The sequence below is a fragment of the Penicillium verhagenii genome (assembly GCF_028828195.1).
Source record: "Penicillium verhagenii strain IBT 33310 chromosome Unknown utg000008l_segment0_segment0, whole genome shotgun sequence".
In the NCBI taxonomy this organism is placed as follows: domain Eukaryota; kingdom Fungi; phylum Ascomycota; class Eurotiomycetes; order Eurotiales; family Aspergillaceae; genus Penicillium; species Penicillium verhagenii.
In genome coordinates, this window is record NW_026643172.1 from 2,137,654 (window position 1) to 2,163,812 (window position 26,159).

Consider the following 26,159-nt stretch of genomic DNA (forward strand, 5'->3'; position numbering starts at 1 on the left):
GATGCTCTTTGCTAGGGAGTTGCCAGTGTTGATGTTTCCTGTCAGGATTGGATAATATGGGTTTTATCTTGATTTTAATAGTCCTTACTTGCACATTATCTTATTTCTGTTTTTCTTTGCTCTACAGGCTGGTCCATTCTAGCTTTGAGGAATTTTCACATCAGGCTGTACAAGTTTGATGGGTAGTAGTTATGCTGCACTAGAACTCCACTTAAGCATCTATGATTCTTGTCAATTTTGCAAATTGCAATACTGTCTGCATTTTCGGGAGGGAATTAACATTTCAAATAAGCTATAGTATGATGTGGGAATCCTACCCTGTCCCTTGCGCTTCCTCAAACACCAGCCTGTAAGTTTAGAGAAGGTCCATCAACGCCATGTCCAAGAATAAAAAGGAAATAAGAAAAATAAGACATGAATCGAAATGGTGTGTATCGGTGTTACCAAGCACCCTAAGCGGGTGTGATATCCATGGCATCTTGTTCGGTATCCTCACTAGGGGAAGGGGCACGAGAGTCTTTAGCATCTGTGATGTTGACAGTCTCATCATCCTCATTTTCCTCTTCGTCTTCCTCCTCTTCCCCATCTCCCTCCCCCTCTTCACCTTCTTCTTCCTCTTCTTCGTTCTCGTCATCTTGATCATACAGTCTGCTCTCATCAATGATTGTATCTTCGCCATCCTCATCCTGGTTCTCATCATCGCCAGCGTCGTCGAGATCCATGGTTTCGTCCCCAGGATGTCCAGTCGCACCGGCATCTCCATCCCCTTCGCCATCGTCTTCTTCTTCATCCTCTTCTTCGGCGCCTTCTTCGCCAGTACCGACATCATCTTCTGTCTCGACATCACCTGACTCACCCTTGTGCAGGCTAGGGAACATGATAGCCTTCCGTTCTGAAGATGGATTATCGAGTTTGGATTCATCCATGTCACTCAATTCGCTTTCATCGCCAGCATCTCCTGTTTGCTCGCCACTGCCTTCTCCACCCGCGGAGGTGTGTTTGCCTGTCCCCTGGGGGGTAGAGACTGGTCCAGATGTCGCTGCTGAATTGGATCCACGTCGGATTGGGGTTGATTGTTCATTATCCACCGCGGCAAGCCGGCTAGTTGCCGTGCGAGGGGCCAGCTTGAGCGTCACAATTGTATCCGCCCGCTTCTGAATGTCTCGACGGGCAATACCCTTAGTACGGCCACGAGGAGCAGGAGTGTCGGAAGCGGGAACAGCGCCTACTACAGCACTTGTATCGGCAGCGCTGTCGCCCGTCATGAGAACGTGATCAACCTTCATCTTTTCTTTATTTTCCTCGGTGGCCGGCTCAACAAGCAGAGACACATTAAGCTCGTATACGCGAGAGTAGAGATCTGCAATGAGATCCTCGAACATGGTAACCTTCATGAAGTTATTGTTCAGTTTTTTTAACTCTAGAGCATCTCGAATGAGCTCTAAGAGCGGTTGACTTTCAGGTTCCAGTGTCGCCAGGGTTTCCAAGCGAGCTGTCTTTGTAGAAAACTCCTCCCATCCAATGGGTTTGAAGACACCCTCCTCATGCCCCTCGTTGATTTGAGCAGCCCTCCGAATCATCTTTGCGTAGGTTAAACAGATGTCTTCCCACAACTTTGTGTGATCTATGAAATCACCATGCTTCTTTCTCACACGGCGTAATAATTGATCCAAGCTAGCGCGATCGTCCAGTTGGTCAAGTAAGCCGACGAAGAAATACACATAGCGTGTTGTGTAGACAAAGTGTCTTCCAGGACGCTCAAATTCAGGTCGCCACACTTGAATGGTCAGTGTTTTTGTGAAGATTTGCGACATTTCATGCTTGGCGGCAGCAGCAGTGGTGGCGTTCTTGTCGTCATCATAAATGATATGCGCAGCCTGTGAAAACTTAGCGACAATTCGAAATGAAACTTTACATTCACACAAAAAGACTTTACCTTGCTGCTCATGCGATGGTGCCAATTAGATTTGTCGGCACTCTTGAACTTCTTGATAACTTCGAGAACGTATGGCTTCCACCCTTCAAGATTCTCGGGAGAGTCAACCTTACGGGCCCAAGGAGTTGAGTTAAGAGCCTTGACCCCCTCATTAACCTATAATATTGTGAGTCAGGAGTACCAGTGATAGATCTAGCTCGATGTTCTTACAGTGAGGTTTTCCCGAAGTACAAGTCTGTGCACGATAGACAGAAGCTTGAAGTGGGGCTCGAAAATGGGATCGGCTCGCGAATCTCTCCTCTGCGGAAGGGCATTGATTGCATCGCGAAAAGCGTCCAACACATCATCCACTTCAACGCGTTTTGATGTCGTTCGCAGCGAATCATCACAGTTGAACATCTTCCAGAGACATTTCCCAAGGAAGTAATGCGTCCTATTTGATAGTCAGTACTGACAGATTTTGCCATGTCCATTAATTATCAGCTTTACTCACATCCAGCGCTTTGGTTTGTCAATCAGTGCTCTTCTGAGGAGATTGCTGGCAAAATTCCACACAGAATACCGAGACATCTCTTTGAAAGGCTGAGCTTTGTACATTTGCTGACTTTCTTCACTGCTGAAATGTCGTGAAAAGTCTGCCAGACTGAAGGCACCCATGGAAAGGGGTTCGCGGGACGAAGAATAGAGACGGATTCCAAAGTCAGTGTATAGATCTGACAACAAGCCTCGAGTATCCGATGTGGGTTCAGCGCTTTGAATGGCCGTTGACACAGCCATGGAGTAACAATGGATTGCATATCTTTGCGTTGCTGCCAGTTCACTACGATTGTTGTTGATCTTGTCCGCGGCCCAGGTGATATCTTCCTCCAATTTCGCATCGTATGCTTGTGCTAGCCGGTACCAGGTTTCCCATCGTCCTGTGCCATGATCTAGATCCTGCCGGAAGAAGTTGATCGCATCATCCAGCTCTGATGTTGACCCGGGACTCAGACGTTTATGGGCTTTGAACTTTGTGAGGGTGGAGTGGCCAAGAAGGAAGTACCAACCCTTGGCAGCGATTCTGGCATTCTCGCCAGGTACCGGAAGCATGGAAAGTTCAGTCACTCCCTGTACCGCGCGAAGGAGATGCGACGGGTTGATTGGTGATTTAATGTATATGCTGAAGAGACGTCTGTTGAACGACATTTGTGGTGACTGTGCGGGAAGCTTCGCAGGGCCAATAGCATGCTGCATTTTTTCAATGGTTGTCTTCAATTCAGACTTTGACAGGTCCTTCATGTTCATTTTGAGTGCTTGCTTCATCACGAAATCAATCATCAAGTTTGCAGTGTGACGATCTAATTTTTCGGGAGTACATCCATGATCAGCAGTGCCGTCGAAGGGCGAGAACTTGATACCGTGGAGATCAAAAAGAACCTGGCAGATGTCGTATTCATAGTCACCCTTGGTCTCAAGATCAAGGAGCTCGGACTTGAGGAGCTTCAGGAAGCGTTTCTGTGAGTACCTGCACAAGGACCGGACCCCCAAGGCATTGTGCACAGAGCGAAGAACATGAACGCGATCCTCCAAGGGTTCGGCGAAAGCGTCCTTGTTTTGGGAGATTGCTTCCAAGAAAAGAGTGTACTGCAAAATCCAGCAACGCACGTATGTTTCTCTCATTCTCTCCTTGAAATTTTCGAGAGATTTCGCCAAACTTCCTCGAAGATCACGCCCAGAAGTTTGGCCCACACGAACCGAGTCTTCGTACAAAATGAAGCTGTGAAGAAGACGAGCCAGCCGAGCGACTGCGGACAAGGACGATCGTAGATGTTCCATATCAATACATTCAAATGCTTTGTCAGACTGCTGCAATACAAGTGGGATGATCTTACTCATAATCCCATCGAGTGATTTGAGCCAACGCAGCAAAGTGAGTTGGCGTTGCCCACTGGATTCCTGTATGTGTTTTACACCCTCAAGCTCAGTCATGACAGTCTCGATACTACGCAGATAGCACGAGATGACCTTTGGCGGATAGTCAATAGCTTGATATGTCTCCTGGAGCCTCCGCCAAAGGAACAGTCGCAACGTAGCATCCCCCCGGTCAAGGAAAGAAGCCATTTCGCTCGAATGTGACATAGCCTGGGTCGCATCACTACCAGAATCCAAATACTCGATTGATGAAGGCTCAAGAATTGGCTCGATGGCTTCGATGAGCGATACAGGATCATCCTCATCTGCATTGAATACCTTTGCGAAGAAATCCATACATTTGAGTTTGAGAGCCTCTTGATCAATGGTGGCAATTGATAGCTCTACCATGATTGAATTGTTCACAAGGTTAACGACAGGGTCGCCAATTGAGTGGAGAATCTGTTTAAGATCTTGGAAGCATAATAAGATATGCTCACGATCGGCCTCGCCAGCGAGGTTAAGATGGAAAGTTGACGTCCACAGATGGCGAAATGCAATATTTTGGCGACACTCTTCGGATGGGCAGTATTCGACAGAGTATTCCAAGCATGTTCGAGCTAGCATTGCCCACCTCGCCAAACGATCACGCTGTGACAATTTCTGCTCTTGGCTTGGCTGGGCACCAAGATCTTCAATAGAGGCAAAAATTTCCAGATGAAGCTCAAATATAGACTGAATCATCTCCAATTCAGAAAAGTGGCTTGTCTCATAATTGAATGGGGGTCCATTGTGGGATTCAAGGATGCGTTTCTCAACCTTCGTGACAGCCTCACACAGCCTGGTGAAAATAAATTCATCTTCACGAACCAAAATCTCCATAGCAGTTGCTTTCAGCTCCTTCGGCCACAACAAAGAAGTGTATGCCGACTTCATCACTAAAAATTCGGAAGAAATTTCGCCAAATTGTGGCATGAGAAGACACTTCAGCCATTCAAACGAAGCATCTTGTGGACGTAAATGACCACTGTTAACCGTGTTCGAAAAATTGTATAGCTCCTCACCTGAGGCAACCAGCTCTTCCTGAACTAGCGATTTTCGAGTGGTCTTTCTAGAATGCTCGAGAAAAACAGCCAGGCCAGACTTGTTGGAACCGGGAATGCTCTTCAAGGAAGAAGAATCGTCCTTCTGCTGCATCAACCGGGACTTTTCATCATTCCAGTGCTTAATCATCCCCCGCAAATCCTGGAATAGCCTGGTCTCGGGGTCTTCGGGTGCATCTTCGGTATCGTTCACGATTGCTAACTTTTCTCTGAGATCTTCAATCGTTCCAAGGGCTGTGATACCTGCTCTAGAGAACAGAGACCCGAGGGTGTTGAACATCCACTCATCGGCGTTCACAAATATTTCAAGACGGTCTTCATAAAACTTGTCTTGATCGAATGGGACCTCATCCAATTGTACTAAGGCATCTGCATTTGATTCACGAGCTCTGGTGCGTCGGCTCTTCATCCTTCCGCCCTCCGATGGTTCATCGTTCGCTGCGGATGCAGACGATCTTTTCCGCCCACTGGTTGGTGATCTGGGCTCTGTTTCCTCTAGGCTCGGATCTCCTTCGCCTTGTTTTTCGAGGTGTGGAACAGATTGGCCTTCCAAAGACTCCATCAGTTGTTTCTCTGCGCTTTGATCAATTGAAGACTGTTCCTCTGTGAGCTCTGGCGGTTCCTGATTGTCTCCAAGGGCAGCAGCCTGGTCTGTTCCGTCGAGCATATTGATGTCTTCATTCGCTGCCTTACCTTGCTCGACCTGGTTTTCGAGATCCTCCATTTTCACTGATGCAATATCGGATCCCCCAGAGTCCCTCGCGGGCAGGGTAATTTGAAGGGACCGACTCGGAGCAGCGCCTACTGAGGCTTCCAATTCCTCATCTAAAGCTTGTGCGATTGCTTTGCCCACTGATTCCCAAGTTGCGTCGGGTGGCGTGAGCTCTCGTCGGGAGGTGGACAGAGCAAGAGGTCCTTTGGATGAACTCAGTGCATGCAAATCGGTCGGGAGATTTGGCAGATAAGAATAAGGATCTTCATGTTGTTTGAGGTACTTTATAAGCGCCTTTTTCGGTTTCTTTACTGGAACTTGGGAGGCAGAGAGTCCATCAAAGAGGGACGTCAAGGTCGCACGTAGGCGCTCTTCCGAGAAAATCTCTTCCAACCCAAGCTGCTCCGACCGTATCTCAAGGCGGTTGTCATCATCGGCCAGTACACTCTCTAAGCAGAACCGGTTCAAGCGATAGCTCTTCAGTGCACTGCTGAGTCTGGCGCTTTGTCTCCACAAATTGAGATCTGTATCATCCCGCTCTAGTGCATCTGCAAAGGACCCCAAAGCTTTCCTCGATGCCTCCGTTATTTTGGTCGTCGTTTCGATTGCTGTGTCGGGTTCTTGTGGAATGGCTCGAATGGACTCATGAAGCGCATCAAGGACGTACTTTCCGTGGTTCTTGTAGGAGAGGTAGAGGGTCTGGAAAAGGCTTGACGTGGAATCATTAATGTTGAACTCTGTAACAACCTCTGCGGGGCCTTCATCAATGGCTGCCACAACTTGCGCATCTGACTCTGCTTCACGTTTGAAATCCGAGATTGATTCAGGGTATTTAAAGATCTCCGATTTGAGGAGAGAATCGTATGCCTCTGCAGCTTGGGCGTAAAAGTCCGGACCTTGAGAATGAAGCTTGAGAGCGGTTTGGTAAAGCTTCAGGGCCTCTTCGATCTGAAGTTCCTTAGTATCGTCGACCTCATCCTCAATGGCGTCGTCCGGCTCGACGTTCAATGCGACCCAGCTCGCCATGGTCGAGCTCTCACGCTGAGATTATCAAGGACAGATAAATGAAGGGGTAGATAGCAGGAGAATCATTGCCGACCTTTGTTCTTAACCTTGAAAGGTCAGACCCGATATGACAAACCTGCTTAAAGTAGAAATCCGCTCAAAGACAGCTCATAATCGACGCCAAACGCGGGTTCCAACTACCGCGCGTGGCTGCCATATTAGGCAAGGGTGCTCTCTCCGCCTTTGTTGCCTGATGGCCTGAAGCTCTTTCGCACTGTTGAACTGATCATCCCCTCACTCATCATTCGTGGCATTTGATTGTCTTTTTTTTGACGAATTAAACCAGTCTCTTTAACTCGTCTGACTTGCTTTTTGCTTATATTCTTTGTTGATTTAGCTGCGCATTTCGTGCAGGCGCCATGGTCGCGCCCGCTGTCCCTGAGTATGTTCCTGATCCCCTCGGTTTACGTGTTCCCCGGCACTGCATGCGCATGGCCATTGCCCTCGATCGGCAGGGGGCGAACGGTGCGCAAATAACTGGGACATGTGACTAACTCCAGAAAATAATTATAGGATCCACGAGGAGGAGGAAATCTACGTTGCTGTCGATGCGCGCTCCGAGTCTTTGCAGAGCTTGCGGGAATTGGGTCCCCCGGACCTGGTATACCTAGTCAAGCAGCCCAAGGCCAATTCAACCCGCCAGGTAGGTTCAACTACATGACAACCAACCCGAGGCTTCAATTCAACTAAGAATTAATGGTTCCGGCCTCATATAGACCGGTGTATACCACCACGCAACTGGAATCGATGCCTCTTCCTCCGCTAGCCTTGCCGCCTATGTCAACACCCTTACTTTCTCCCCTCTCGATAAGACACACAAAGTTGTATCCGGAATCTACTGGTACGACCAAATGATATGCGCGACTTGCAGACCCTATCACTGATCTTCACATAGCTGCTACAATGCATTCTCCCACCTGGACATGCGAGTCGAAGTCAAGATTCCCGGAAGTTTGGAAGCCTACTGCATTGACGAACGTGGCGATAAGCGTGTGGCTACGGAGGCTCTCTGGCTGGAAACTTTTCTCTGCGCCGTACTGAGAGCTTATCTGTACGCCGATGACGGAAATGGAGACCAGATCAAAAAGATTGTCGGAGTCCGTCGCTTTAACCCAATCACCAACACGGAAATGGAACACAAGTTCCTGGATGCTGCTGAGAAATTGTTCTTCCTTGGTAGGTTCCCTAACCGGCATTGAACATTCCCACTTACTCACAGTTCAATAGGACGTCAACTCAGCTCCGATCCCGAAACCCAAGTTCCGAACACCGTCAGCAATCACCTCACATCGGGCATTCTCAAATACATCCACACGACCGGTCGTTACACATCTGGCATCAACTTGTTTGAGAAGCTGCGTACAAGAGATGTCGAAGTTTCGTCCCTCCTGGCTCGGGTACAGTTGATGGCCGACGAGGAGGTTCAAGCAGTGCGGCTTATGTACGACGCTTTGCAAGATGTCCCCATGGACTACGCACTGTTAGACTGCCAAGCATCGTTTTGCCAGACTAAGGGCGAGGGAGAAATGGCACTGGAGTGTGCTAAACGGGCCGTTACAGCTGCCCCCAGCGAGTTCAGCACTTGGGCTCGACTAGCAGAGGTTTATGTCAGCTTGGAACAGTGGGATTTGGCACTTCTAACCCTTAACTCCTGCCCCATGTTCACCTATCAGGATAAGGATACTCCGCGCATGCCACAGCCGTCTCGTATTATGCTTCCTATCCTTTCAGAGAGCATCCTCGATGAAATTGATGAAGGTCAACCCAAGCAAGGCGATCCCCACGACTACATCCATCCCTCCCTTCGGAAGTTACACGCCGCTGGCTACCAAGGAACATTCCTGAAGGCCTACAACATTTTGACAAAGGTCGCCGCGGCGATCGGATGGGATCAATTACTGAGAGCTCGAAGTGAAGTGTTCGTTATGGAAGAGGAATACCGTGTTGAGCGACAACATGTGCCTAAACCTGCGCATTCGCTCGAAGCCGAAACCAATGGTGCCATTGTTGATAAGGATAACGAGGAAGATTCCACATCCGTCTCGGGTCCTGGCCCAGCAGAGTCTTCCACTGGGGCTGCCACGAACGGTACCAGCGACAAACCTCAGGGCGAAGACACCATTGAGCGTCCTGAGCAAACAGTTGCTTCGGAGGTGGTCAAGTCGGGTAATGATGATGTAAGTTATATTTCAAACGATACAGGTCCACCCAGATATACTAATAATCATTTGCGCAGCCGGACCCTTCGCACAGCGCATACACACAGTTCCGCCACAAGCGTCTGTGTGAGCGATGGTTAGATAACCTGTTTATGGTTCTGTACGAGGACCTCCGTATTTACACCATTTGGCGAACGGAAATGGCGCAATTCCGCCAGCAGGCGATAGAGTACAAGAAGTCCCCCGCCGAGTGGGAAATTCTAGGCGAGCTCGCCGAAAGACTTCACCACTTTGACGAGGGTATTGAGGCGTATCAAAGCTGTCTGGCGACTCGCTTCTCCCCCAAGGCCATGCGCGGTGTTTTGAAACTATACGAGCAGAGGAATGATACACGGTCAATTCTGGGTGCACTGATTCGTCTGATCGCATGGCAATACCGCTGGTACTCCGAGGTAAGCATTCTAACTACAGTAACCCCCCTTCAAAACATGTATCGAGATACTAACCTCTCTAGTTCTCACCGGAGCTGTTGTTCTTGATGCGCAAGCTCATTGAGGATGAGGGTGCCGTCAAAGTACGCAGTATTGTGCAGGCCACCAACTTGCCTCAGCCTGTCCTGGATCTCACACATCAGTACTGCCAGTTGTGCGCAACATTCCGAAGCAGTGGTAGCGATACTTAAAATTGGATGCTAGTAATTGTTGTGTTCTGTCGGCAGAATCGAAGCCTTTCTACAGCCATGCCTGTCCGGTGACTGGTTAACATAAAGCAGCATCCGAGGTTTAATGATGGTCATTCACGAGGCTTGTTGTTCTCTTATTTCTTTCGTGTGTTTCCTACTCCAAGGTTTGCCAATGAAATCTTCCTAGCGTATTTTAGATGGTATATAAGATAGTGGACGATATTCAAATATTCTTTACATACATGTATCCATAGATCCAAAGTCAGGAGACCAGAATATAGCCGTATAAGTTTAAATGTCGTGCAAATCAAAATAACATTTGAACAGCTATGGATGGAATATTAAAATGGCAGCTGCAAAGGACCTTGAAGGTATTTTTACAGAATCTTACCGCATGTAATGCCAAGTCTCTCAAGTGCTTTCAATGTTTTTTAACTCTTACCTACTACTCCTATTGATGTCAACTGGTAATTACACATGTGCAGAGAACGATCGATCTTGACCTTGGAACCGTCAACCAGTATGCAATGTGAACATTTGAAAATTGAAAACAACGGTGGAAACTACTTGAATATGAGACGCAGCTCCCGAAAGTTATTTGAAGAAAGCCAGTAGAATATCTCATTACATATGCCGTCAAAATTGGGGCCTCGGTACTATAGATGTCGTATATCAAGCATGGAAATGCAGATAGCACTCCATCATACATCACAGTCATTTTATAAGAAACCGGCGCAGCCGACAAGCCAACATGGCCTGGACTCTAGATAATTTATTCCTCGTCCTCGTCATCGATCTCAACCAAATCCGATTCTTTAGGAACAACATCACCCTTGGCCTTGACAGCAGCCGCAGCAGGACCACTCATCTCTGCGGTATCATCCTCGTCTTCATCTTCCTCATCACCCAAGTCCACCTCCTCTTCCTCATCATCTTCACCCTCGAGTCCCTCCTCCTCGACCTTATCGCCATTGGCAGGTTTGTCATCACCAGCGGGCTTAGTCTTTTGCTTCTTGGCTGCAGGAGGGCCTGAGGCGCATAAGTAAACTAGTTAGCAATTGAGCGCTACCAGGATTACCAATGCTTCTTTCTGCAGATAGTAGAATCGTACCTTCGTCTTTGCCTTCTTCCTCTCCCTCCTCGTCTTCATCGGAGTATTCTTCGGCTTCGGCTTCTTCGTCGCCCTCACCCTCGTCACTCAAGCCTGCTTCAACATCCGAGTCTTCATACCTAGTGATGCGCGCACGAGGTTAGCGGGAACTCCGTGGATTCCGAGGGATTATTCTCGGTGGATCTGAAGCTTGGGGGCCATTGCGCTCAATGCGCGACCAATCAGGGGAGGAATTGGGGTTGCATATGGGATTTGGCGCAATGTGGTACATAGCTTGGAAATTGGGTGGAATAGAGTCGGAAATAGGATACTCACTCTTCTTCCTCTTCACTATCATCGCTGGGAAGGGCTTGGAGCTCCTCCTCGGCTTCATTCTTTCTCTTGCGAGTAGACATGTTGTGGATTTTATGAAGTATGGAAGATGGGGCTTCGAAATTGAGGCCGAGGTTAAAGTATAAACAAGGATTTTTGGGAAGTGAGAGGTGAGAGAAGAAAGAGGGAGGTTAAGTACGGAGTAGAAAAGAGACGGATTCAGCCTCGCTACGGGGGGGATTCTTATAAGACTACGGGAAGAGAGTGGCAGTTACCGGAGCTTTGGGAAGGGGGGAAGAACGTCAACCAAGGGAGAGGGGGTGCATAAGCTGAGGTGACGACATGGGAGTGAATCAGAGTGATAGCTTACACTGCGATTTTGTGGAGACAGGAGTGCGTGGCTAATGTGAGAAATTAGTGCGTGTGAATATGGCCCTGGCCCGTAGGCCCCGTACTTTCTGGATGATGGGAGGCTGGACTCCTCTTTTTCCTGTTCTATTTACATTCCACTTTCCCCCAAAAGTTGCTCAGACCCCCTAGGGGGTGTGAGAGGGACCCTGGCTCTGTGTCTCTGTGTCTCTGTGGCTCTCTTTTCTTTTTCTCTTTTTTTTTTTCTTCGGCTTTCCCCCTCCCCCCTAAAAAAAAAGACCCCTGTCACACATAACAAGAGCTTACTGCGCCAAGAAATCAAAACTTGCCATGCTCGGGTCTAGTAAATTCTCGTCAAGTCCAAATCCATACGTGCCGACCATATCGTAGATCAAGTCTGGCGGTGGGAATCCTTGCGCCATCGCGTTCGCGCCCCCGGGCACGTCGCGGCCGTCCACCAGACCGCCATCGTTGTTAGCGCCCACTTGCCATCCAGCCTCCCAGGTGTCGAAGCGTTCTAACATCTTACCTAACCCACGTGCAATATGCCGGGTTAAGTGTCGCTCACCAGCAGAGACACAATTCATCAGTTCAATGACCCGCTCAACAAGCAGGCGTACCTGGCGGGCGTTGATACTGAGGTAGGCCGAATTCCAATTAATAGCCACCTTGAGCAAGAAAACAGCGGAAAATGTGACCATGGTATGCGTGAAAATCGGAACGCCGACAATCGCGTCTCGAATGTCAGGCTCTTCGAGAACCATATTCAAACATGCCATGGCCGAGGAAATAGCTATGTTGGCAGATTCTTTGCGGTCCATAGAAAAAACCGGGGTGTTGGACGGTGATAGTGCACGAAGGGAAAGCGAGTTAAGTTGGAATTTGGCGAAATGGTAGTGTAGGACCACACCCTTTGAAGGGTATGTTCGTACGTACGAGCTATCACCTAAATTGGGGTTAGTCAAAAGCAAAAGAAAAAGCAAAAACGAAAGGGAAAGAGAAAAAAAAGTCGCAAGCTTACCAGAACGAGGCTGCCAGAGCAATCGCCATTGATCTACTGCCACATTGTATACCCGTAACTGGCCAAAATCCCCTTCCGTAAGGGCATGCTCCGTGTCGCTACCAAAGGTTCGGTATGCCTCAGTCAAGATCATGAACAAAGCAACTTGTGCCAATAGCCGAATGTCCCCCGGCGCTACCATCGGCATTTCAAGGAAAGTTTCGTAATTTCGGATCGCTATATCCTCGTGAATAACAGGAGGGCGTCCGTAAGCGATACTGAAATGATGGTCGCATACATAAAGCAGATACCACAGCTGAGCACGCTCATACTGATCAGTATGACCACGGATCAGTCGCTGGTAACTTTGGTGCAAACCCATCTCTGTTGCAATGCGCACCGCATGTCCAGAGAGTTTCCAGCTCAATTCAGATAGCCAAAATGCACCAACACAGAGACCTCGAATATCATCTAGCGTGTGCGCTCTGGTGAGAGCCATATTCGACACCAAAGACACATACTCATTGTAGCAACGGTTCAGAGTGGCAGTACGATTAGGAATATGGAGCGCCGCCACAGTAAGCACCGCAGCGGAAAGCAGAGTGGATGCACGACGGACGGATGTCAGATCGCGGTGCACCAGAATGATTCCGCCCCAAAGTAGCTGGTTCATGGTGCGACTGAAATATGCGAAAAGCTCCTCCGCCTCGTGAAGGGATATAAGGCCCCTTGAGATAAAGTCTTCCTCTAGTAATGTCTTTTTGGGTGCCTCGATGTGATTATTGCGCAGGTTGCGTAACTTGGTGACTTCGTACAGACTGCGCATGGGTGCCGGGACTAAATCTGGATCTTGAAGATCTGGCTCCGGAGAGGGTTCTCTGGTGACATCCATTACAACGCCTGGTCCTTCATGCTGAATCGGAAGTGGTTGCATTGCGTCAATGGATGGTCGGTGTGTATGGTGGGAGGCAGCGGGACTGGGGCCACTTTGAGCATCTCCGGTCGCAAATGATGAGAGATCAGGCAGTCCTGCCTGTCGCAATAGTTGTGACACAGCTGCCTGCAGCTGCTGCATTGAAGAAGAAGCTTGGATTTTCCAGCTAATGACAAAAATTGAGATTAGCACTCTCCTAGTATCTTTGGCTCTGCGACATTGGGTCTAAGGTGAGGGCCTCTTAAAGCTTTACGCACATCCCATCGTCGTCGACAAATTTTTGTGAAAAGTCGTTTACCACACATTTGATTCCACTGCGAATGCATTTGGTACAATTGGTTTCTCCTGCTCGAAATTCGCAACGAATTTTGTGTCTTTTACACTCGGCGCCTGGGGGCGGATTAGCTATGGGTGCACATTGGGGATGTGGGGAAAACGCCAGACTCACAAGCGCGGGCTTTGGAAATCTTTGGTGTCTGCTTCTTTGAATCTCCGGACCGAACAGATTCCTTTGGAGAATCAAGGCCAGCTTCCGTTGAAGACCGCTTAAGTGGAGTAGATGCATCCATTGCAAGGATGCTTGAGAGTGCAGTCGATGACTCGGTGATGCTCCGGGTTTAGGGGCAAAAGGTTTGGCGGGGAAGCGGAGGGACAAAGTGGGTTCCCCATACTGACCGAACCAACTTTTCTTTCCATTTCCTCCTTACAATAATCCCGACCGTAATGGCATGACCAAGCTGCTTATTTATCTTTCTCTGACTTTACATTCAAAATTTCTTTCCACCTGCTATCTAATGTGACATCTTCATTGACGCATTTGTGGGCTTAAATTGCCTTCTGTATAGGTCCCGGAATCAAGCATGACGTTGCGCAGTTTGTCGCCAACATATCGGTCTCTTCTCCGGAGCCAGCAGAAAGTGCCTGAACCAGACACATGATGGGATCCAAGCAAGGACCCTGAGGTGGCCCGGGAAGCCCATTCGCCCCACAGATCCACCCAAAACCAAGCCCACACCCGGGCAAAGTCCGGTGCGGAGGGCTAGCAGCGGATCGACCTCGGACTTCATGCGAATGCGGAGAGCAGGATATTGTTCATAAACTCTGCTAGTGAACGACATTCTCAAACATTTACGTTCAGAGCGCTCAGTTTCCCCGGAATTCTCTATTCATTATGCATATCCTTATCACTGGCGGTGCCGGCTTCATCGGTCAATTGCTCGCCAAAGAGCTCCTCAATGACCCCACATACCGCGTCACACTGACTGATATCCATCAACCTCCGATCCCCAATGGCGTCAAGTACCCACAAAATGCGACCGCAGTAAAAGCAGACCTTCTCACGGCAGCGAAGGATGTGGTGGATTCTTCAATCAATGCCGTCTACGCTTTTCACGGAATCATGTCTTCCGGTTCCGAGTCCAATTTCGATTTGGGCATGAGCGTCAACGTTGATGCCACTCGTAATCTACTGGAAGCACTGCGACATGCCTGCCCTGGGGTCAGAGTGATCTATTCTTCCAGCCAAGCTGTTTATGGTCAACCATTGCCGGAAGTGGTGACTGATAGTGTCATTCCAACACCGGAATCCTCATATGGTGCTGAAAAGATCGTTTGCGAAACACTTGTCAACGAATATACCCGCCGCAAGTTCATCACAGGCTTTACTCTGCGCTTTCCCACCATCTCTGTACGTCCCGGTGCACCCACAGCTGCCGCTTCATCCTTCCTCTCCGGTATGATTCGCGAGCCTTTGGATGGGAAAGAGTGTGTCATTCCTATTGAGGATCGTTCGTTCAAGTCATGGCTTTGCTCGCCTAAGACACTGGTCCACAATCTTCTTCTCACTCTCCGCCTGCCCGCAGACTCTGTGCCTCCACACATTCGCCAGATCAATGTGCCTGGTATCTGTGTGACTGTCCAGGGAATGATGGATGCGCTGGAAGCTGTTGGCGGGAAGGACAAGTTGGCTCTTCTCAAGGAGAAGGCTGATCCTGCCCTGATTCCGATTTTGAAGTCTTGGCCCACACAATTTGATAATTCCCAAGCTATTTCTCTGGGCTTCAAACGCGATGCATCTTTTGAACAGGCTGTGCGAGAGTATAAGGAGGCATTGTGAAGCCCATATATGTGATAAATAGAAATACAGAACTGCAAGTGACAAGTGATATAGAACTTTTTTTTTTTTTTGCCATGCATGTACTTTGTACGAGATGTGCTCAGGTGCCACCATCAACAGTTTAAAAATGCCACCTTTAAATGCCCAAGACACCCGCACGAGTGCTGAAGGCTTTGAATTTTACAATACAGCCTATGAGAGATCTAGCGCTCGAGCTCATTTTATCCTGATGAGTACACAGTAACTGAGGTTGGTATTGTACTCACTACTCAGTGCCTACTTTCATCTCCTAGTTGACTTTCAAAGTACTAAGTTCCAACCCTGGAGTCAGATAAAAAAAATACTTGTAGTCACAGGCATCCATATAGTAAAGAGGGAGATGTTGTGTTTCAAATCTCACATAAGCTAATGCCGTGCGGCCGCTGCCCGCATGTAGATCAGCGATTAGTCCATTGTTCGTTGACTACTAGTAGTACGTACACCTGTGATTATAAATCGTCCAAATACCAGAATCATAAATAGTCGTTTAGGTCGATCTTTTATTCCCCTCTTAAACTCCCTTCAATCGTAAATATTGCACTTTACACATTTTTTGTCACTATTTTCAATCAGCCATGAGCATTCCGACGAGAACTAAACAATGGGTGCTTCAGGAAAAGCCCTACGGTGATCCTGTTCTAGATGGAGAAAATACTACATTCACTTTGGACACCGCCGATATCCCAACGCTGAAAGATGGCCAAGTTCTATTGAAGACAATTTATCTGAGCAATGACCCCGCACAGCGAACATGGATCTCGCCACTTGCAGATGCCGCGCGCGCATACTTGCCCCCAGTACAGGTGGGCGAAGCTATGCATTCCATGGGAATTGCCCGTGTCGTGGAATCCCATAGCCCCGGCCTTGTAGCTGGAGATCTAGTCTCAGGCTTCCCAGGGTGGACTGAGTACTCTGTCGACGAGGCCAAAAATCTTTTTAAACTGAAGCCTCAGCCTGGTCTGCCAGAAACGCATTTTCTGGGTGCACTTGGATTACCAGGGTTCACTGCTTATTATGCTTTGACAGAAATTGTCAAGGCAAAGAGTACAGATGCCATCGTTATCAGTGGTGCGGCTGGTGCGGTGGGCAATATGGCGGTCCAGATTGCGAAGAAGATAATCGGTTGTCGAAAGGTATTTTTTAAATATGTTTCTCTCCGCTACTGATCTTTGATGTTTCTGATCTAATATTTCGGCAGGTAATTGGCATCGCTGGAACAGATGAAAAGTGCAAATGGGTGGAGAAACTTGGTGCGGATATTTGCCTGAACTACAAGTCACCTTCTTTCAAGGAGAGTCTTACCCAAGAGACGGAGGGCTTTGTTGAGATCTATTTTGGTAGGTTCTTCTGCGTCTAGGAACCTGAAATCTTGTTCCGAGGTTGACAATTGTTTGAAATTAGACAATGTTGGTGGAGAAATTCTCGACTTCATGTTGACTAGAATGGCTATGTTTGGCCGCGTTGCTGCTTGGTGAGAAATTTACGTCTACGTGTGCCCTTCTTCGTGGGGGCTAGTACTACACCGAGGTGCTAACATTGGAACACTAATACTCAGCGGGGCAATCGCGAACTACAATCGAGATTCAGACATTACAGGCCTGAAGAACTTTTATGTCAGTGTCCTGATTATCGTTTTTGAAATTTGTGTCATGGAGCTGTTCTCTAATCTTCCCACAGCAAGTCATTTTAATGCGCCTCCAAATCCTTGGTTTCATCAACCTCGACTGGATCGATCACCTCCCGGAATTCCAGACACTTGCCATTGACCAATGGCAAAAAGGAAATATGATCATTGCGGATGAGAATGAAATGGTTATTGACACCAATTTTGAGGATATTCCCCGAACCTGGATGATGCTTTATTCAGGAGGTAACACAGGCAAGCTTGTCACAAAGCTCAAAGATTAAGTTATAACAAGCGAGCCTCACACATGCATATATTTTCCAAGCATTTCCAGATTCAATCTCATCTTGGATTACACTTTGGCGGAATTCCACGCCACAGAAAGCTTGTCAGTATTACTAAATGTAGATGTTGTTACTAGTACTAAACAGTAAAATAAATTCAGCAAAATTGAGGGTGAAAAGGAACAATTAAGTTGTCCTTTCAACAACCAGTACCTGTGTGGTCGAGTTGGCAAAGCCCTCCCACATCACCCAGGTGGTCTTCTCAGAGTTAGCCGTTGGGACTTGAGAGATGGGTGCTGGTTACACCGGGAAACATCGCTCAGAAGCTAGACCTCCCTCCTAGTGCCACAGGCGCTACGAGTAGAGAGGCCCCTCTGGGCTAGATGTTTGCCATTTTAATAAAATTGACCATGCTGAATTTGAACATCCACTTTATTTGAGCTCTATCTGAATATTTTGCATGGTAAAATGAGAGAACGGCGGAGTATCGATTTCTCGACCGATGTAAATGACGTTATTCAGAAGGTACCTCAGAAGTACATACGAAAACAATCCTATCCGGGTTCGAATCCCCTTTGCCTTAAAACTTTTCTTTTCTTTTTTTTTAGTAGAAAATCGTATATATCAATTTTTATAAGCACTTGAGGATGAACAACTTCAAAGTTCACATGTGCATTGGATTTGATACCTCTATTTAAATATGTGGGGCTCTTTAAAAAATATATCTCATATGTGCATGCTTTAGCCTGCAGGACTGTCAACTAGGGCCCTTCAAATACATAGACATCTGGAGTTTCAAATGTTCCGATCGGCAGCACTTGCTTGTTCTTGAATATATACCGCGAATTATCCAACATTAAAACATTTGGAGCGAAGTTAACATGTATTAAATATGTTTTTTAGGATGACGCTCATACATTAGGCAATACAGACAGAAGGTATATACTACACATAACTTGTATGTAATTTCCCAGCATAGGATAACAACATCAATTGATTGGATGCATATGTGCAGGCATTGATTGCAAACTGGGTAGCTATATTTACCTTGTTTCCAATCAATATGGTGGTCGTGAGAGGTTTGAAGATTTTCTATGAGAGATGAAATATGCATGCAGCGTGGTAGTTATTGATAGTAGTTTCGGGGGACAAAGTGTAGCATTCGAAATTTGTTTGGCCGATCAACTATGAAAGCAAAGAATAATAATAATAATAATAATAAATTCGAAGGCTGAGTCCCCGCACCAGGAATGGAAATTATCCTAGTCCAATCCCCGTGATACTTCACTCCAAGTCGGTATGCTCAATGCCAACAGCCGTCGGGAACTTTTTGTCGCTAGCCGAATCAGAACTACCGTATTGTAGATGCTCGGGTCGACAGGCCTCAATAATTGTAGTCCCTTTGGCACTTTCGCGGACTCCCTGAGTAAAGCAACTCCATCCCTTTCCTTGGCCCTCGAATATATGATCAATTTCCTCAAGAGACAAACCTTTTGTCTCTGGATAAAAGAAGTAAACGATAGGTATAAATGACGCGTTGAAAACGGCCCCTAGAAACATGTCAGGCAAAAATTGCTCATACAAAACTGGATTGAGAAGAACGAACATATGATATAGTACTTCCAACCGATAGCAGCTAAGCTAGACGGAGTGATTGTGACGACGATTCCGTTGACTGTTCCCAGGTGCCTGTTAGATATGGACCATTTCTCTATATTATGTATGCATAGACACTTACAAAGCCAATTGGATGCAGAGGCAATAGCAGCACCTTTTGAGCGCATTTTCAAAGAGTTTATTTCCTGCGAACAGTGAGCATCATATCGGGATAAATAACGTCATCCCGTTGGTACTTACAGGCGCGTACATCCACGGGACATTAAGATAGCTGTAAAACCGATATCAGCTGGATGAAGCAATAATTCATAGTTCGCATATGTCTTACCTCATCCCAAAGGCGTCATAGAACAGACAATACATCACCACAGTCATGATGGCGCCACCTTGACCAGGCACATTGAAACCAACGGCGATCATGACCGACAAGATTGTCATAGCCGCTGCGCCACATATCAGGATGGTGCGTCTGCCAATTCTCTCAATAAACAAGACTGGCATGAACGAGAAGACCAAGTATTGAGTTGCTGCTACCGCGGCGATAATGTGCGCGGTAGTCTCTTTGACTGGGAGATACTCGACCAAGACTATTGGTAGATAGTACGCGATAGAGCTAAGTAAAAAAATTCGTCAGATTCTTCTTCATCAGTCCATGCAATCAATACTTACTTGATACCTGTCAATTGCTGCATGTACAGCACCCCAAATCCTAGAAGCATTCGACGGAGATTTTGTTGACCTCCGTTTCGGAAAAGATCCATCCATGAGCTATTATCTTCTTCCTCTATGGCTTTGCAAATTTCATCGCGGACTCGCAGGACTTCTTCGTCATTTTCATCACGATCTTGAAGCCGGGCGATGATTTTCGTTGCTTCGTCAATTGATTTGTGATTTGCTACCCACCGCGGTGACTCGACCAGGAAGGGAACACTGATCAGAAGATAAGTCGCAAAAATTAGTTGCACACAAATAGGGAAGACCCATTGCAGCTGCGATTTGGCAAATGAGGCTCCTAGTGTGATCCAGTTGGAGAGGAAAAAGCCCGTGTTGATGTTTGCGCTTTGGATTGTAAGATAGACACCGCGATTCCCTGCCTCGGAGACTTCTGATTGCCACTGGACATTAAGCGTCAGAAAATGAAACAGCCAATAATAGAAATCCGGTGTACTCGCATACCGTGGGTACAATAGAGGTCATAATGCCTACACCTACTCCCGTCACGACGCGTCCCACCATCAGATGCGGGATAACCTTCGCTGTCGCTTGAAGAATGGTTCCGACGATAACAAAAGAACATCCAACATACTAGGACTTTCAGTGAGTAGAGTATTTCGATAGTAAAATTTGGCATCTTACAATGGATTTTCTTCTTCCCAGCCTCTCGCCAATAAAGAGTATGAGAATGGACCCAAAGAGACAGCCAATATCGTAGAGACCCGTGATAAGACCTTGTTCCAATGCCTATAATGTGAGCTTCATGCAAAACCATGCTCAGGTAGGTATCATACCGATGGTTTGTTGAATTGTTCCACGAATGTACTGGAATCCATGATTCCGCCCATCACCCCTTGATCATCTGCTGACGGTCAGAAAGATACGCCAAGTAGTGAAACACGAAAATTCACATACACCCAAACAGCAGAAACCCCATACTAGTGGCGGCACTGATCCAAATATTCAGCGCTCTACCCCGAGGTTGAAACATGGCGCAGGGCTGTCGCTAAGAGCTGACTGGTAGATAGAATCTGAACAAAAGCGCGTTGAGAGTCGAATCTTGAAAGTATTCTGGATTCAATGGCTTTAATTTATACATTTTCTTTCTTATCTTTCTTTAACTCTTTGGAGATTAGTGCAATTCCATGCCCAAGTACGATCAAGTCTGCAATTGTCCTCGTGAAAGTCTAGAATCAACTATGCAAGGCTTTCGGTTTCAAGCCTCGGAATCCCCTGCATGATGAGAACCTTGCAAACGCTTAAGATAAAATAGCCGATCCCCTTACGTCCAGACCTATGTATAGTATTTTGTTGTTAAAAAAGGCCCACCAATTCACCAATCAATTCATCTGTTTACCCCAGTAGCGCCACATTGCTTGGTCTTCCAAGCGTTAATTGGTTTGATTTTCGATGAAGTTGGCTTACCAGAGCCAGGCCATGAGGCTTGAACGAAGAATTTGACTATCTCTCCAGGGCCCGAAACCTTTGGAATGTGGCGAAGTCCGACAACTCAGATTTTTATCCAGTCTAGATTTCCAGTACTCTTTAGGCATACCGCGATTTTGGCTACGCCCACACTCGGGTACCCGTACTTGGCTCGGTAACCCTAGATAGGTCGTCAGCAAAATGGCATTGGTGTCCAGTATGAGGCAAATATTCGCCTTCAAACATGAATTAGGAGCTATATTGAAATTCCCTGAGTTGGTCACCACTGATAAAACATTTGAACCTTGACTATGCATCATACAACCCCATTCAATTCATGACACTACCCCAAACGTGCAGTGTGGGGCAAATGCCGATCTCACAACTACAAGTCAACAAAACGCTGTTCCTGTCATCATCTTTGCCGCTCAAAAGGGGCCCAGGCACGATCGATCGCGTGGGCACGACCTGTTGTAATCGAGGTTTGACGTGTTTCAAGTGGTCTCGACGCTCCAGGATGGCATTTTCGGAAAATTTTTATACCCAAACAATGCGCAGAGCAAGCGCTCAAGTGCTGATCGTAAGGGCCAGTGGGTACACCCTACAGTGCTGGTACTCTTCGCTCTCTCAAACTTCCAAGGAGCCGAGCAAGTCCCAATTTGTTTGAAAATACCCTTCGATCTGAATTCGGGCTCCTTACGCAACAATGCTGTTCAAAAACCAACATTTGAAGTGTACGTATAGGGCCGTTTGTAAAAATGGGGAAGTCCATCGCCTCTTTGTTTGAGTGCAAACTACTATATGCGTGCGAAAAGAAAAAGGTGAAAGATTGAAGACAGTTCTTTTTGTGTGTCGAGACAAGGGAAGTCGACTCAGGAGAAAAGAATACATTTGATAACATTGAAGACGACTAGGGTTGAAAAGAGAAGAAGGAAAGAGGAATGACAGGAGGGAGGTACGTGTGCAAGTGTGTGAAGGCCCTGGGCTTCAAATTTCCCCTTTATTGTATGTGTCAATGCATTACGGGGGGATTTGCTGTGAAACGCGCGCTTTGGGACACACCCTAAACACCCTAAGCACCTCGATCGCCTGAAATTGGCTGTGAGACATAAGCCTGAGCTGGGATGTCAAAGCCGATGTTAATAACCCAATGAAGAATCAAGTGCAAGACTGGTAGTGAGAATAGGGGAAGTCCACGCCTTACTTCAGAGTTAGAGTGTAAAATGTTAGGCAACGCGCGGAAAAGTGAGATGAAAAAAATGGGATGAAAAACCATACCCCAGCGCAGAGTCCCCTGATTAGAGCTGAAGTCATCCAACATGTTTCAACATCGAATTTCTGTCAAAATATTCTTGGTAGCCATAAATGCTTCGATACAGAGGGCTACCATTAGTTCTACAATCCGACTTCTTTTGTTTCTTTGTTGCTGTAGATCATATGGACTCGGGTAATATTGCTCCTTGATCGAGGTCCATATCTATTTGAGACAGATAGATAACTTCAAAGGAATTGGATAATGCGTCATGGATTTTCCAGATGTCCATGATTGATGCATTCCCCCTGAATTAAGTTTGAACAAAAATATCAGAGATTCAGTCATCAAGCAAGAGGAAGTCGCCATGGCTTATTTCAATGATTTGACGCCCATGTCACCGTGTGTGGCCAGGACCTATTGATTGCTATCAGATTGATACATCAGGCTCCAAATATTTGAACTTGATGACATCGATTCAAATGGACTGAAGAACGTCGCTCAGAAATTTACTTCTGGATTTTTGTTGAACTCCATGGAGACATAATCACAAACAGAGCTGTGTACTAGTCATCAAAATTTCAAAGCTTCACGATGTTCTCCACTGAAAACCGCGCTAAATTGATCCCATCATTGCCTTGATCTATGAGACCATTGGTACTAAAGTTTTTCAATTTTGGCATGGCCATTCTAGTGCCAACTCAACCATGATGTAACAATTGAAAGTGCTGTGAAGTATGCTGTCATTAACCAATATTCTGTATAGGTATCTGCCAGGAACAGGATTCACGCTAGTATCAGGATCCGCGCTATGAACTATGCAGTCTCCACTCTAGTAGATCTTGGTAATTTTCCATTTTTCTCCACGCACGTCTTCTGCATCTGTGGTCGCGACATCGAACCCTTTACTGACGATTGTGCCCAGAGTTGCAGCTCTCAAGCCCTGGCATCTAGTCTCGAACGAGTCCATTTCCCAAATCAGAAATTGCACATCTATTTCTCATTGGCTCCATACCTTGGAAGGCATCTACCCCATGAAGCCGATCGACTCGATATAACCTCCATCTGGAAACTCACCTGATTTTAGTATTAAAGACCATCGGCGATCCCAATCACCTCTCGCCCGATAGCCCTTTTTTTCCTCCGGTTGTGGGCCTTATACGGTCCATGACTGCGGGTGACATCCAATGAAGATTGTGCTATCGTCAGCTATGCCACTTCATTCGTTTTGTCACTTGCAGAATGGCGAGGCAAACTTTGATATTGTGTTCTTTGATATCGGTCGGTCTTGATTCGTGCCCTGATTTTTGAGATATTTGCCGAAGACACGAACGGTGGAGATGATTCGAAGATTATGTCCACCGGCATAGTTCAAGGGCGACAAGATCCAGCGCTCACGCAATACCTCACTTCAACTGCTCATATTCGAAATTTCAAATGTCTAGGTGAAGCCCGGATATTCCAAATACCCCTACCTTTTAGGCTACGGCTTTTGCTATTTAAGCTCTGGTTACAGCCATGCCAAAATTCTCTCTACTCAATTCACTGGGGGTTTCACTTTGGCATATTCAACATGAAGTTTTTGAGCATCCTCATCTCTTTGACGAGCGTGGCTTCTGCTTTCCCAGTCATTGATAACCTCGATGCTGAAACTCATCACAAAGCAGCTCAGCTGGCTTCGCGAACTCTGAAAAATCTCGCCGAGAAGCCCAATCTCCGACGGCGTCAGTCACTTCCACTCCCTTCAGATGCATTGGGTCTAAGTCGCGCGGAAACCAACTGTGGTCCGACTGGCATCTGTGCCGAATTCAATGCCGAAGACCAGTATGTGTCTACGGAGGGCGAATATGCCTATGCTGCTCCTGCCGCTGATGAGATCCGCGGTCCTTGTCCTGGACTTAACGCCGCGGCAAACCATGGCTATCTGCCCCGTTCGGGAATTGCTACCATTGAAGAGACTGTCGCAGGTCTCAACAAATGTCAGTTTAGTCTCTCCTAATTATGTCATGACAATAGGCTGACCTATCCAGTGTACAATATGGGAATCGATCTAGGTGCTGCCCTTGCTGCTTACGCCGTTGTGATCGACGGCAACCTACTCGAGGGAACGTGGTCGATCGGGGGTCCCCTTCCGTCCGACCCTCTGGCAAGTATTCTGGGAACAGGTCAAGGTCTTTCTTACTCTCACAATAACTACGAGGGCGATGGTTCCATTGGAAGAAACGACGCCTACACCAACAATGGCGATGCCCACTCACTCAACATCTCCAAATTCGAAGCTGTATATGCAGTCGGTGGCAATGACACATCGGAAAATGGATACGACCAGCGCTACACCATCGACAAGTTCCGTGCTCGATACGCAGATGTTCAGGCGGAGTCCATTGCCACGAACCCGTACTATTTTACCGGTGCTTTTTCGACAGTTGTGGTTGTGCCTGCCGCGTACAACTTTGTCATTAATTTCATGTCCAACTTCTCAGCTGAGGAGCCGACCGGTTATTTGGTGTGTCGCACTCTTTCTAATGAATAGTGGTTGTATCTAACAACATCTAGGACGGTTACAACTTCAAAAAGTTCTTCGGTGTGACCGGTTCCCCTGGATCCTTTGTCTGGAATAAAGGACAAGAACGAGTTCCCGATAATTGGTACCGTCGACCCTCCACTGCGCCCTATGGTCTCGACGATGTCGTATTGGATGTCGGTATTGGATACCTCGCCTATCCAGATACTTTGAAGATTGGAGGAAACACCGGTTCGGTGAATTCCTTCACTGGTGTCGAGGTTTCTGATCTCACGGGTGGCGTGTTGGATGCTGAAAACTTGTTTGATGGTGATAATTTTGCATGCTTCGCATTCAGTCTTCTGCAGCAGGGAATTCCGGATTTCCTCAAGGGACCACTGGCAGATCTGAACAATGCGACCTCCTTCTTGGATACATACTTGTCTCCGATTTTGGACACACTTGAATGCCCAGAACTGGGACAGTTTGATCAGAGTTTGTTCAATGACTTCCCTGGTCACACTTACAGTCCAACTGGGCCGGACACAAACTACTAGATGTAACGCACTTCGACCAGACCATGGGTTTCTTGAGGGTCCGGTCGACTTTTCCTCGATATCAATGCTGGCACATGTGCATCAACCACTGGAACCTATCCATGGATGAAGAGTGAACATATTGGGGCACAATCCTGGCAGTTGGTTTATTTTAAGTATCTGATGGCACTCAGCTTAGAGTCTACGTATACCTACCGGATAAATCAACATTTCAAATTTTTCACAAAATGTTGTTTCGAATGTTTATTCAATGTTCCCGACCGGCCCAAGGGCTTATATTCAAATAATCTCGATCCATAGACGCTTCAGGTTGAACCTTTCAAGCTTCAAATGTTCATTTAAGCAATATTAGTTCTAACTTCTCAGGTTTAAGAATAAATCTGACTACTGGGCAATGTATCTACAGTATGTACTAATAAAATAAACTTGAATTTACTGAATACTTAGTAACAACATAAATACAAGAAAGGGACGGAAACATTGTGAATTTATTAGAACCGTCTTCAGTCACGAGGGTAAGGCTATACTAGCATTGGAAGTAAATTTATGGGCTACAATCTGTCCTGACTACGGGGCTTCCATGCCTGCAGGTACTATTTGTTGATCTCCGTCCCGATCGAGCGGGCCCTGGGGCAACGCAGGTGATCCATGGACCACGGTAAAGGAACAGCTGATGTGGATACTACAAGCACAAGATAACAAGGCCCCTATTCTGAAGATAGAAAAGAAATTCGCAAATGAGAAATATCAAACCT

General features: G+C 47.0%; 8 protein-coding genes across 8 annotated transcripts; 4 read left to right on the forward strand and 4 right to left on the reverse strand.

Moving 5' to 3' along the window:
- Positions 1 to 452: 452 nt before the first annotated feature.
- hir3 (putative transcriptional corepressor of histone genes (Hir3)) lies at positions 453 to 6,667 on the reverse strand (the record flags this gene model as incomplete). Its single annotated transcript, XM_057168177.1, has 4 exons — positions 453 to 1,877; positions 1,937 to 2,092; positions 2,147 to 2,369; positions 2,430 to 6,667. 4 exons carry the CDS (start codon positions 6,665 to 6,667, stop codon positions 453 to 455), a joined length of 6,042 nt encoding a protein of 2,013 aa, XP_057018808.1.
- Positions 6,668 to 7,065: 398 nt separating this feature from the next.
- Positions 7,066 to 9,547, forward strand: N7466_008789 (ChAPs family protein; the record flags this gene model as incomplete). The annotated part of the gene is made up of 7 exons (XM_057168178.1): positions 7,066 to 7,088; positions 7,220 to 7,349; positions 7,423 to 7,547; positions 7,602 to 7,882; positions 7,934 to 8,883; positions 8,943 to 9,317; positions 9,380 to 9,547. The coding sequence occupies 7 exons, from the start codon at positions 7,066 to 7,068 to the stop codon at positions 9,545 to 9,547; spliced, it is 2,052 nt and encodes a 683-aa protein (XP_057018809.1).
- A 772-nt stretch (positions 9,548 to 10,319) lies between these two features.
- N7466_008790 (uncharacterized protein) lies at positions 10,320 to 11,053 on the reverse strand (the record flags this gene model as incomplete). The annotated part of the gene is made up of 3 exons (XM_057168179.1): positions 10,320 to 10,576; positions 10,659 to 10,777; positions 10,974 to 11,053. The coding sequence occupies 3 exons, from the start codon at positions 11,051 to 11,053 to the stop codon at positions 10,320 to 10,322; spliced, it is 456 nt and encodes a 151-aa protein (XP_057018810.1).
- A 588-nt stretch (positions 11,054 to 11,641) lies between these two features.
- On the reverse strand, positions 11,642 to 13,842 carry N7466_008791 (putative C6 transcription factor; the record flags this gene model as incomplete). Its single annotated transcript, XM_057168180.1, has 4 exons — positions 11,642 to 12,285; positions 12,361 to 13,439; positions 13,531 to 13,663; positions 13,722 to 13,842. 4 exons carry the CDS (start codon positions 13,840 to 13,842, stop codon positions 11,642 to 11,644), a joined length of 1,977 nt encoding a protein of 658 aa, XP_057018811.1.
- Positions 13,843 to 14,444: 602 nt separating this feature from the next.
- N7466_008792 (SDR family oxidoreductase) lies at positions 14,445 to 15,389 on the forward strand (the record flags this gene model as incomplete). Its single annotated transcript, XM_057168181.1, has 1 exon — positions 14,445 to 15,389. One exon carries the CDS (start codon positions 14,445 to 14,447, stop codon positions 15,387 to 15,389), a length of 945 nt encoding a protein of 314 aa, XP_057018812.1.
- A 614-nt stretch (positions 15,390 to 16,003) lies between these two features.
- N7466_008793 (MDR family NADP-dependent oxidoreductase) lies at positions 16,004 to 17,336 on the forward strand (the record flags this gene model as incomplete). The annotated part of the gene is made up of 5 exons (XM_057168182.1): positions 16,004 to 16,561; positions 16,627 to 16,765; positions 16,830 to 16,899; positions 16,984 to 17,041; positions 17,106 to 17,336. The coding sequence occupies 5 exons, from the start codon at positions 16,004 to 16,006 to the stop codon at positions 17,334 to 17,336; spliced, it is 1,056 nt and encodes a 351-aa protein (XP_057018813.1).
- A 1,284-nt stretch (positions 17,337 to 18,620) lies between these two features.
- N7466_008794 (sugar porter family MFS transporter) lies at positions 18,621 to 20,604 on the reverse strand (the record flags this gene model as incomplete). Its single annotated transcript, XM_057168183.1, has 10 exons — positions 18,621 to 18,886; positions 18,943 to 19,011; positions 19,075 to 19,138; positions 19,194 to 19,224; positions 19,282 to 19,566; positions 19,623 to 20,068; positions 20,130 to 20,258; positions 20,310 to 20,414; positions 20,462 to 20,529; positions 20,583 to 20,604. The coding sequence occupies 10 exons, from the start codon at positions 20,602 to 20,604 to the stop codon at positions 18,621 to 18,623; spliced, it is 1,485 nt and encodes a 494-aa protein (XP_057018814.1).
- Positions 20,605 to 23,917: 3,313 nt separating this feature from the next.
- Positions 23,918 to 25,404, forward strand: N7466_008795 (peroxidase family protein; the record flags this gene model as incomplete). The annotated part of the gene is made up of 3 exons (XM_057168184.1): positions 23,918 to 24,323; positions 24,375 to 24,850; positions 24,901 to 25,404. The coding sequence occupies 3 exons, from the start codon at positions 23,918 to 23,920 to the stop codon at positions 25,402 to 25,404; spliced, it is 1,386 nt and encodes a 461-aa protein (XP_057018815.1).
- Between the last annotated feature and the right edge of the window lie 755 nt (positions 25,405 to 26,159).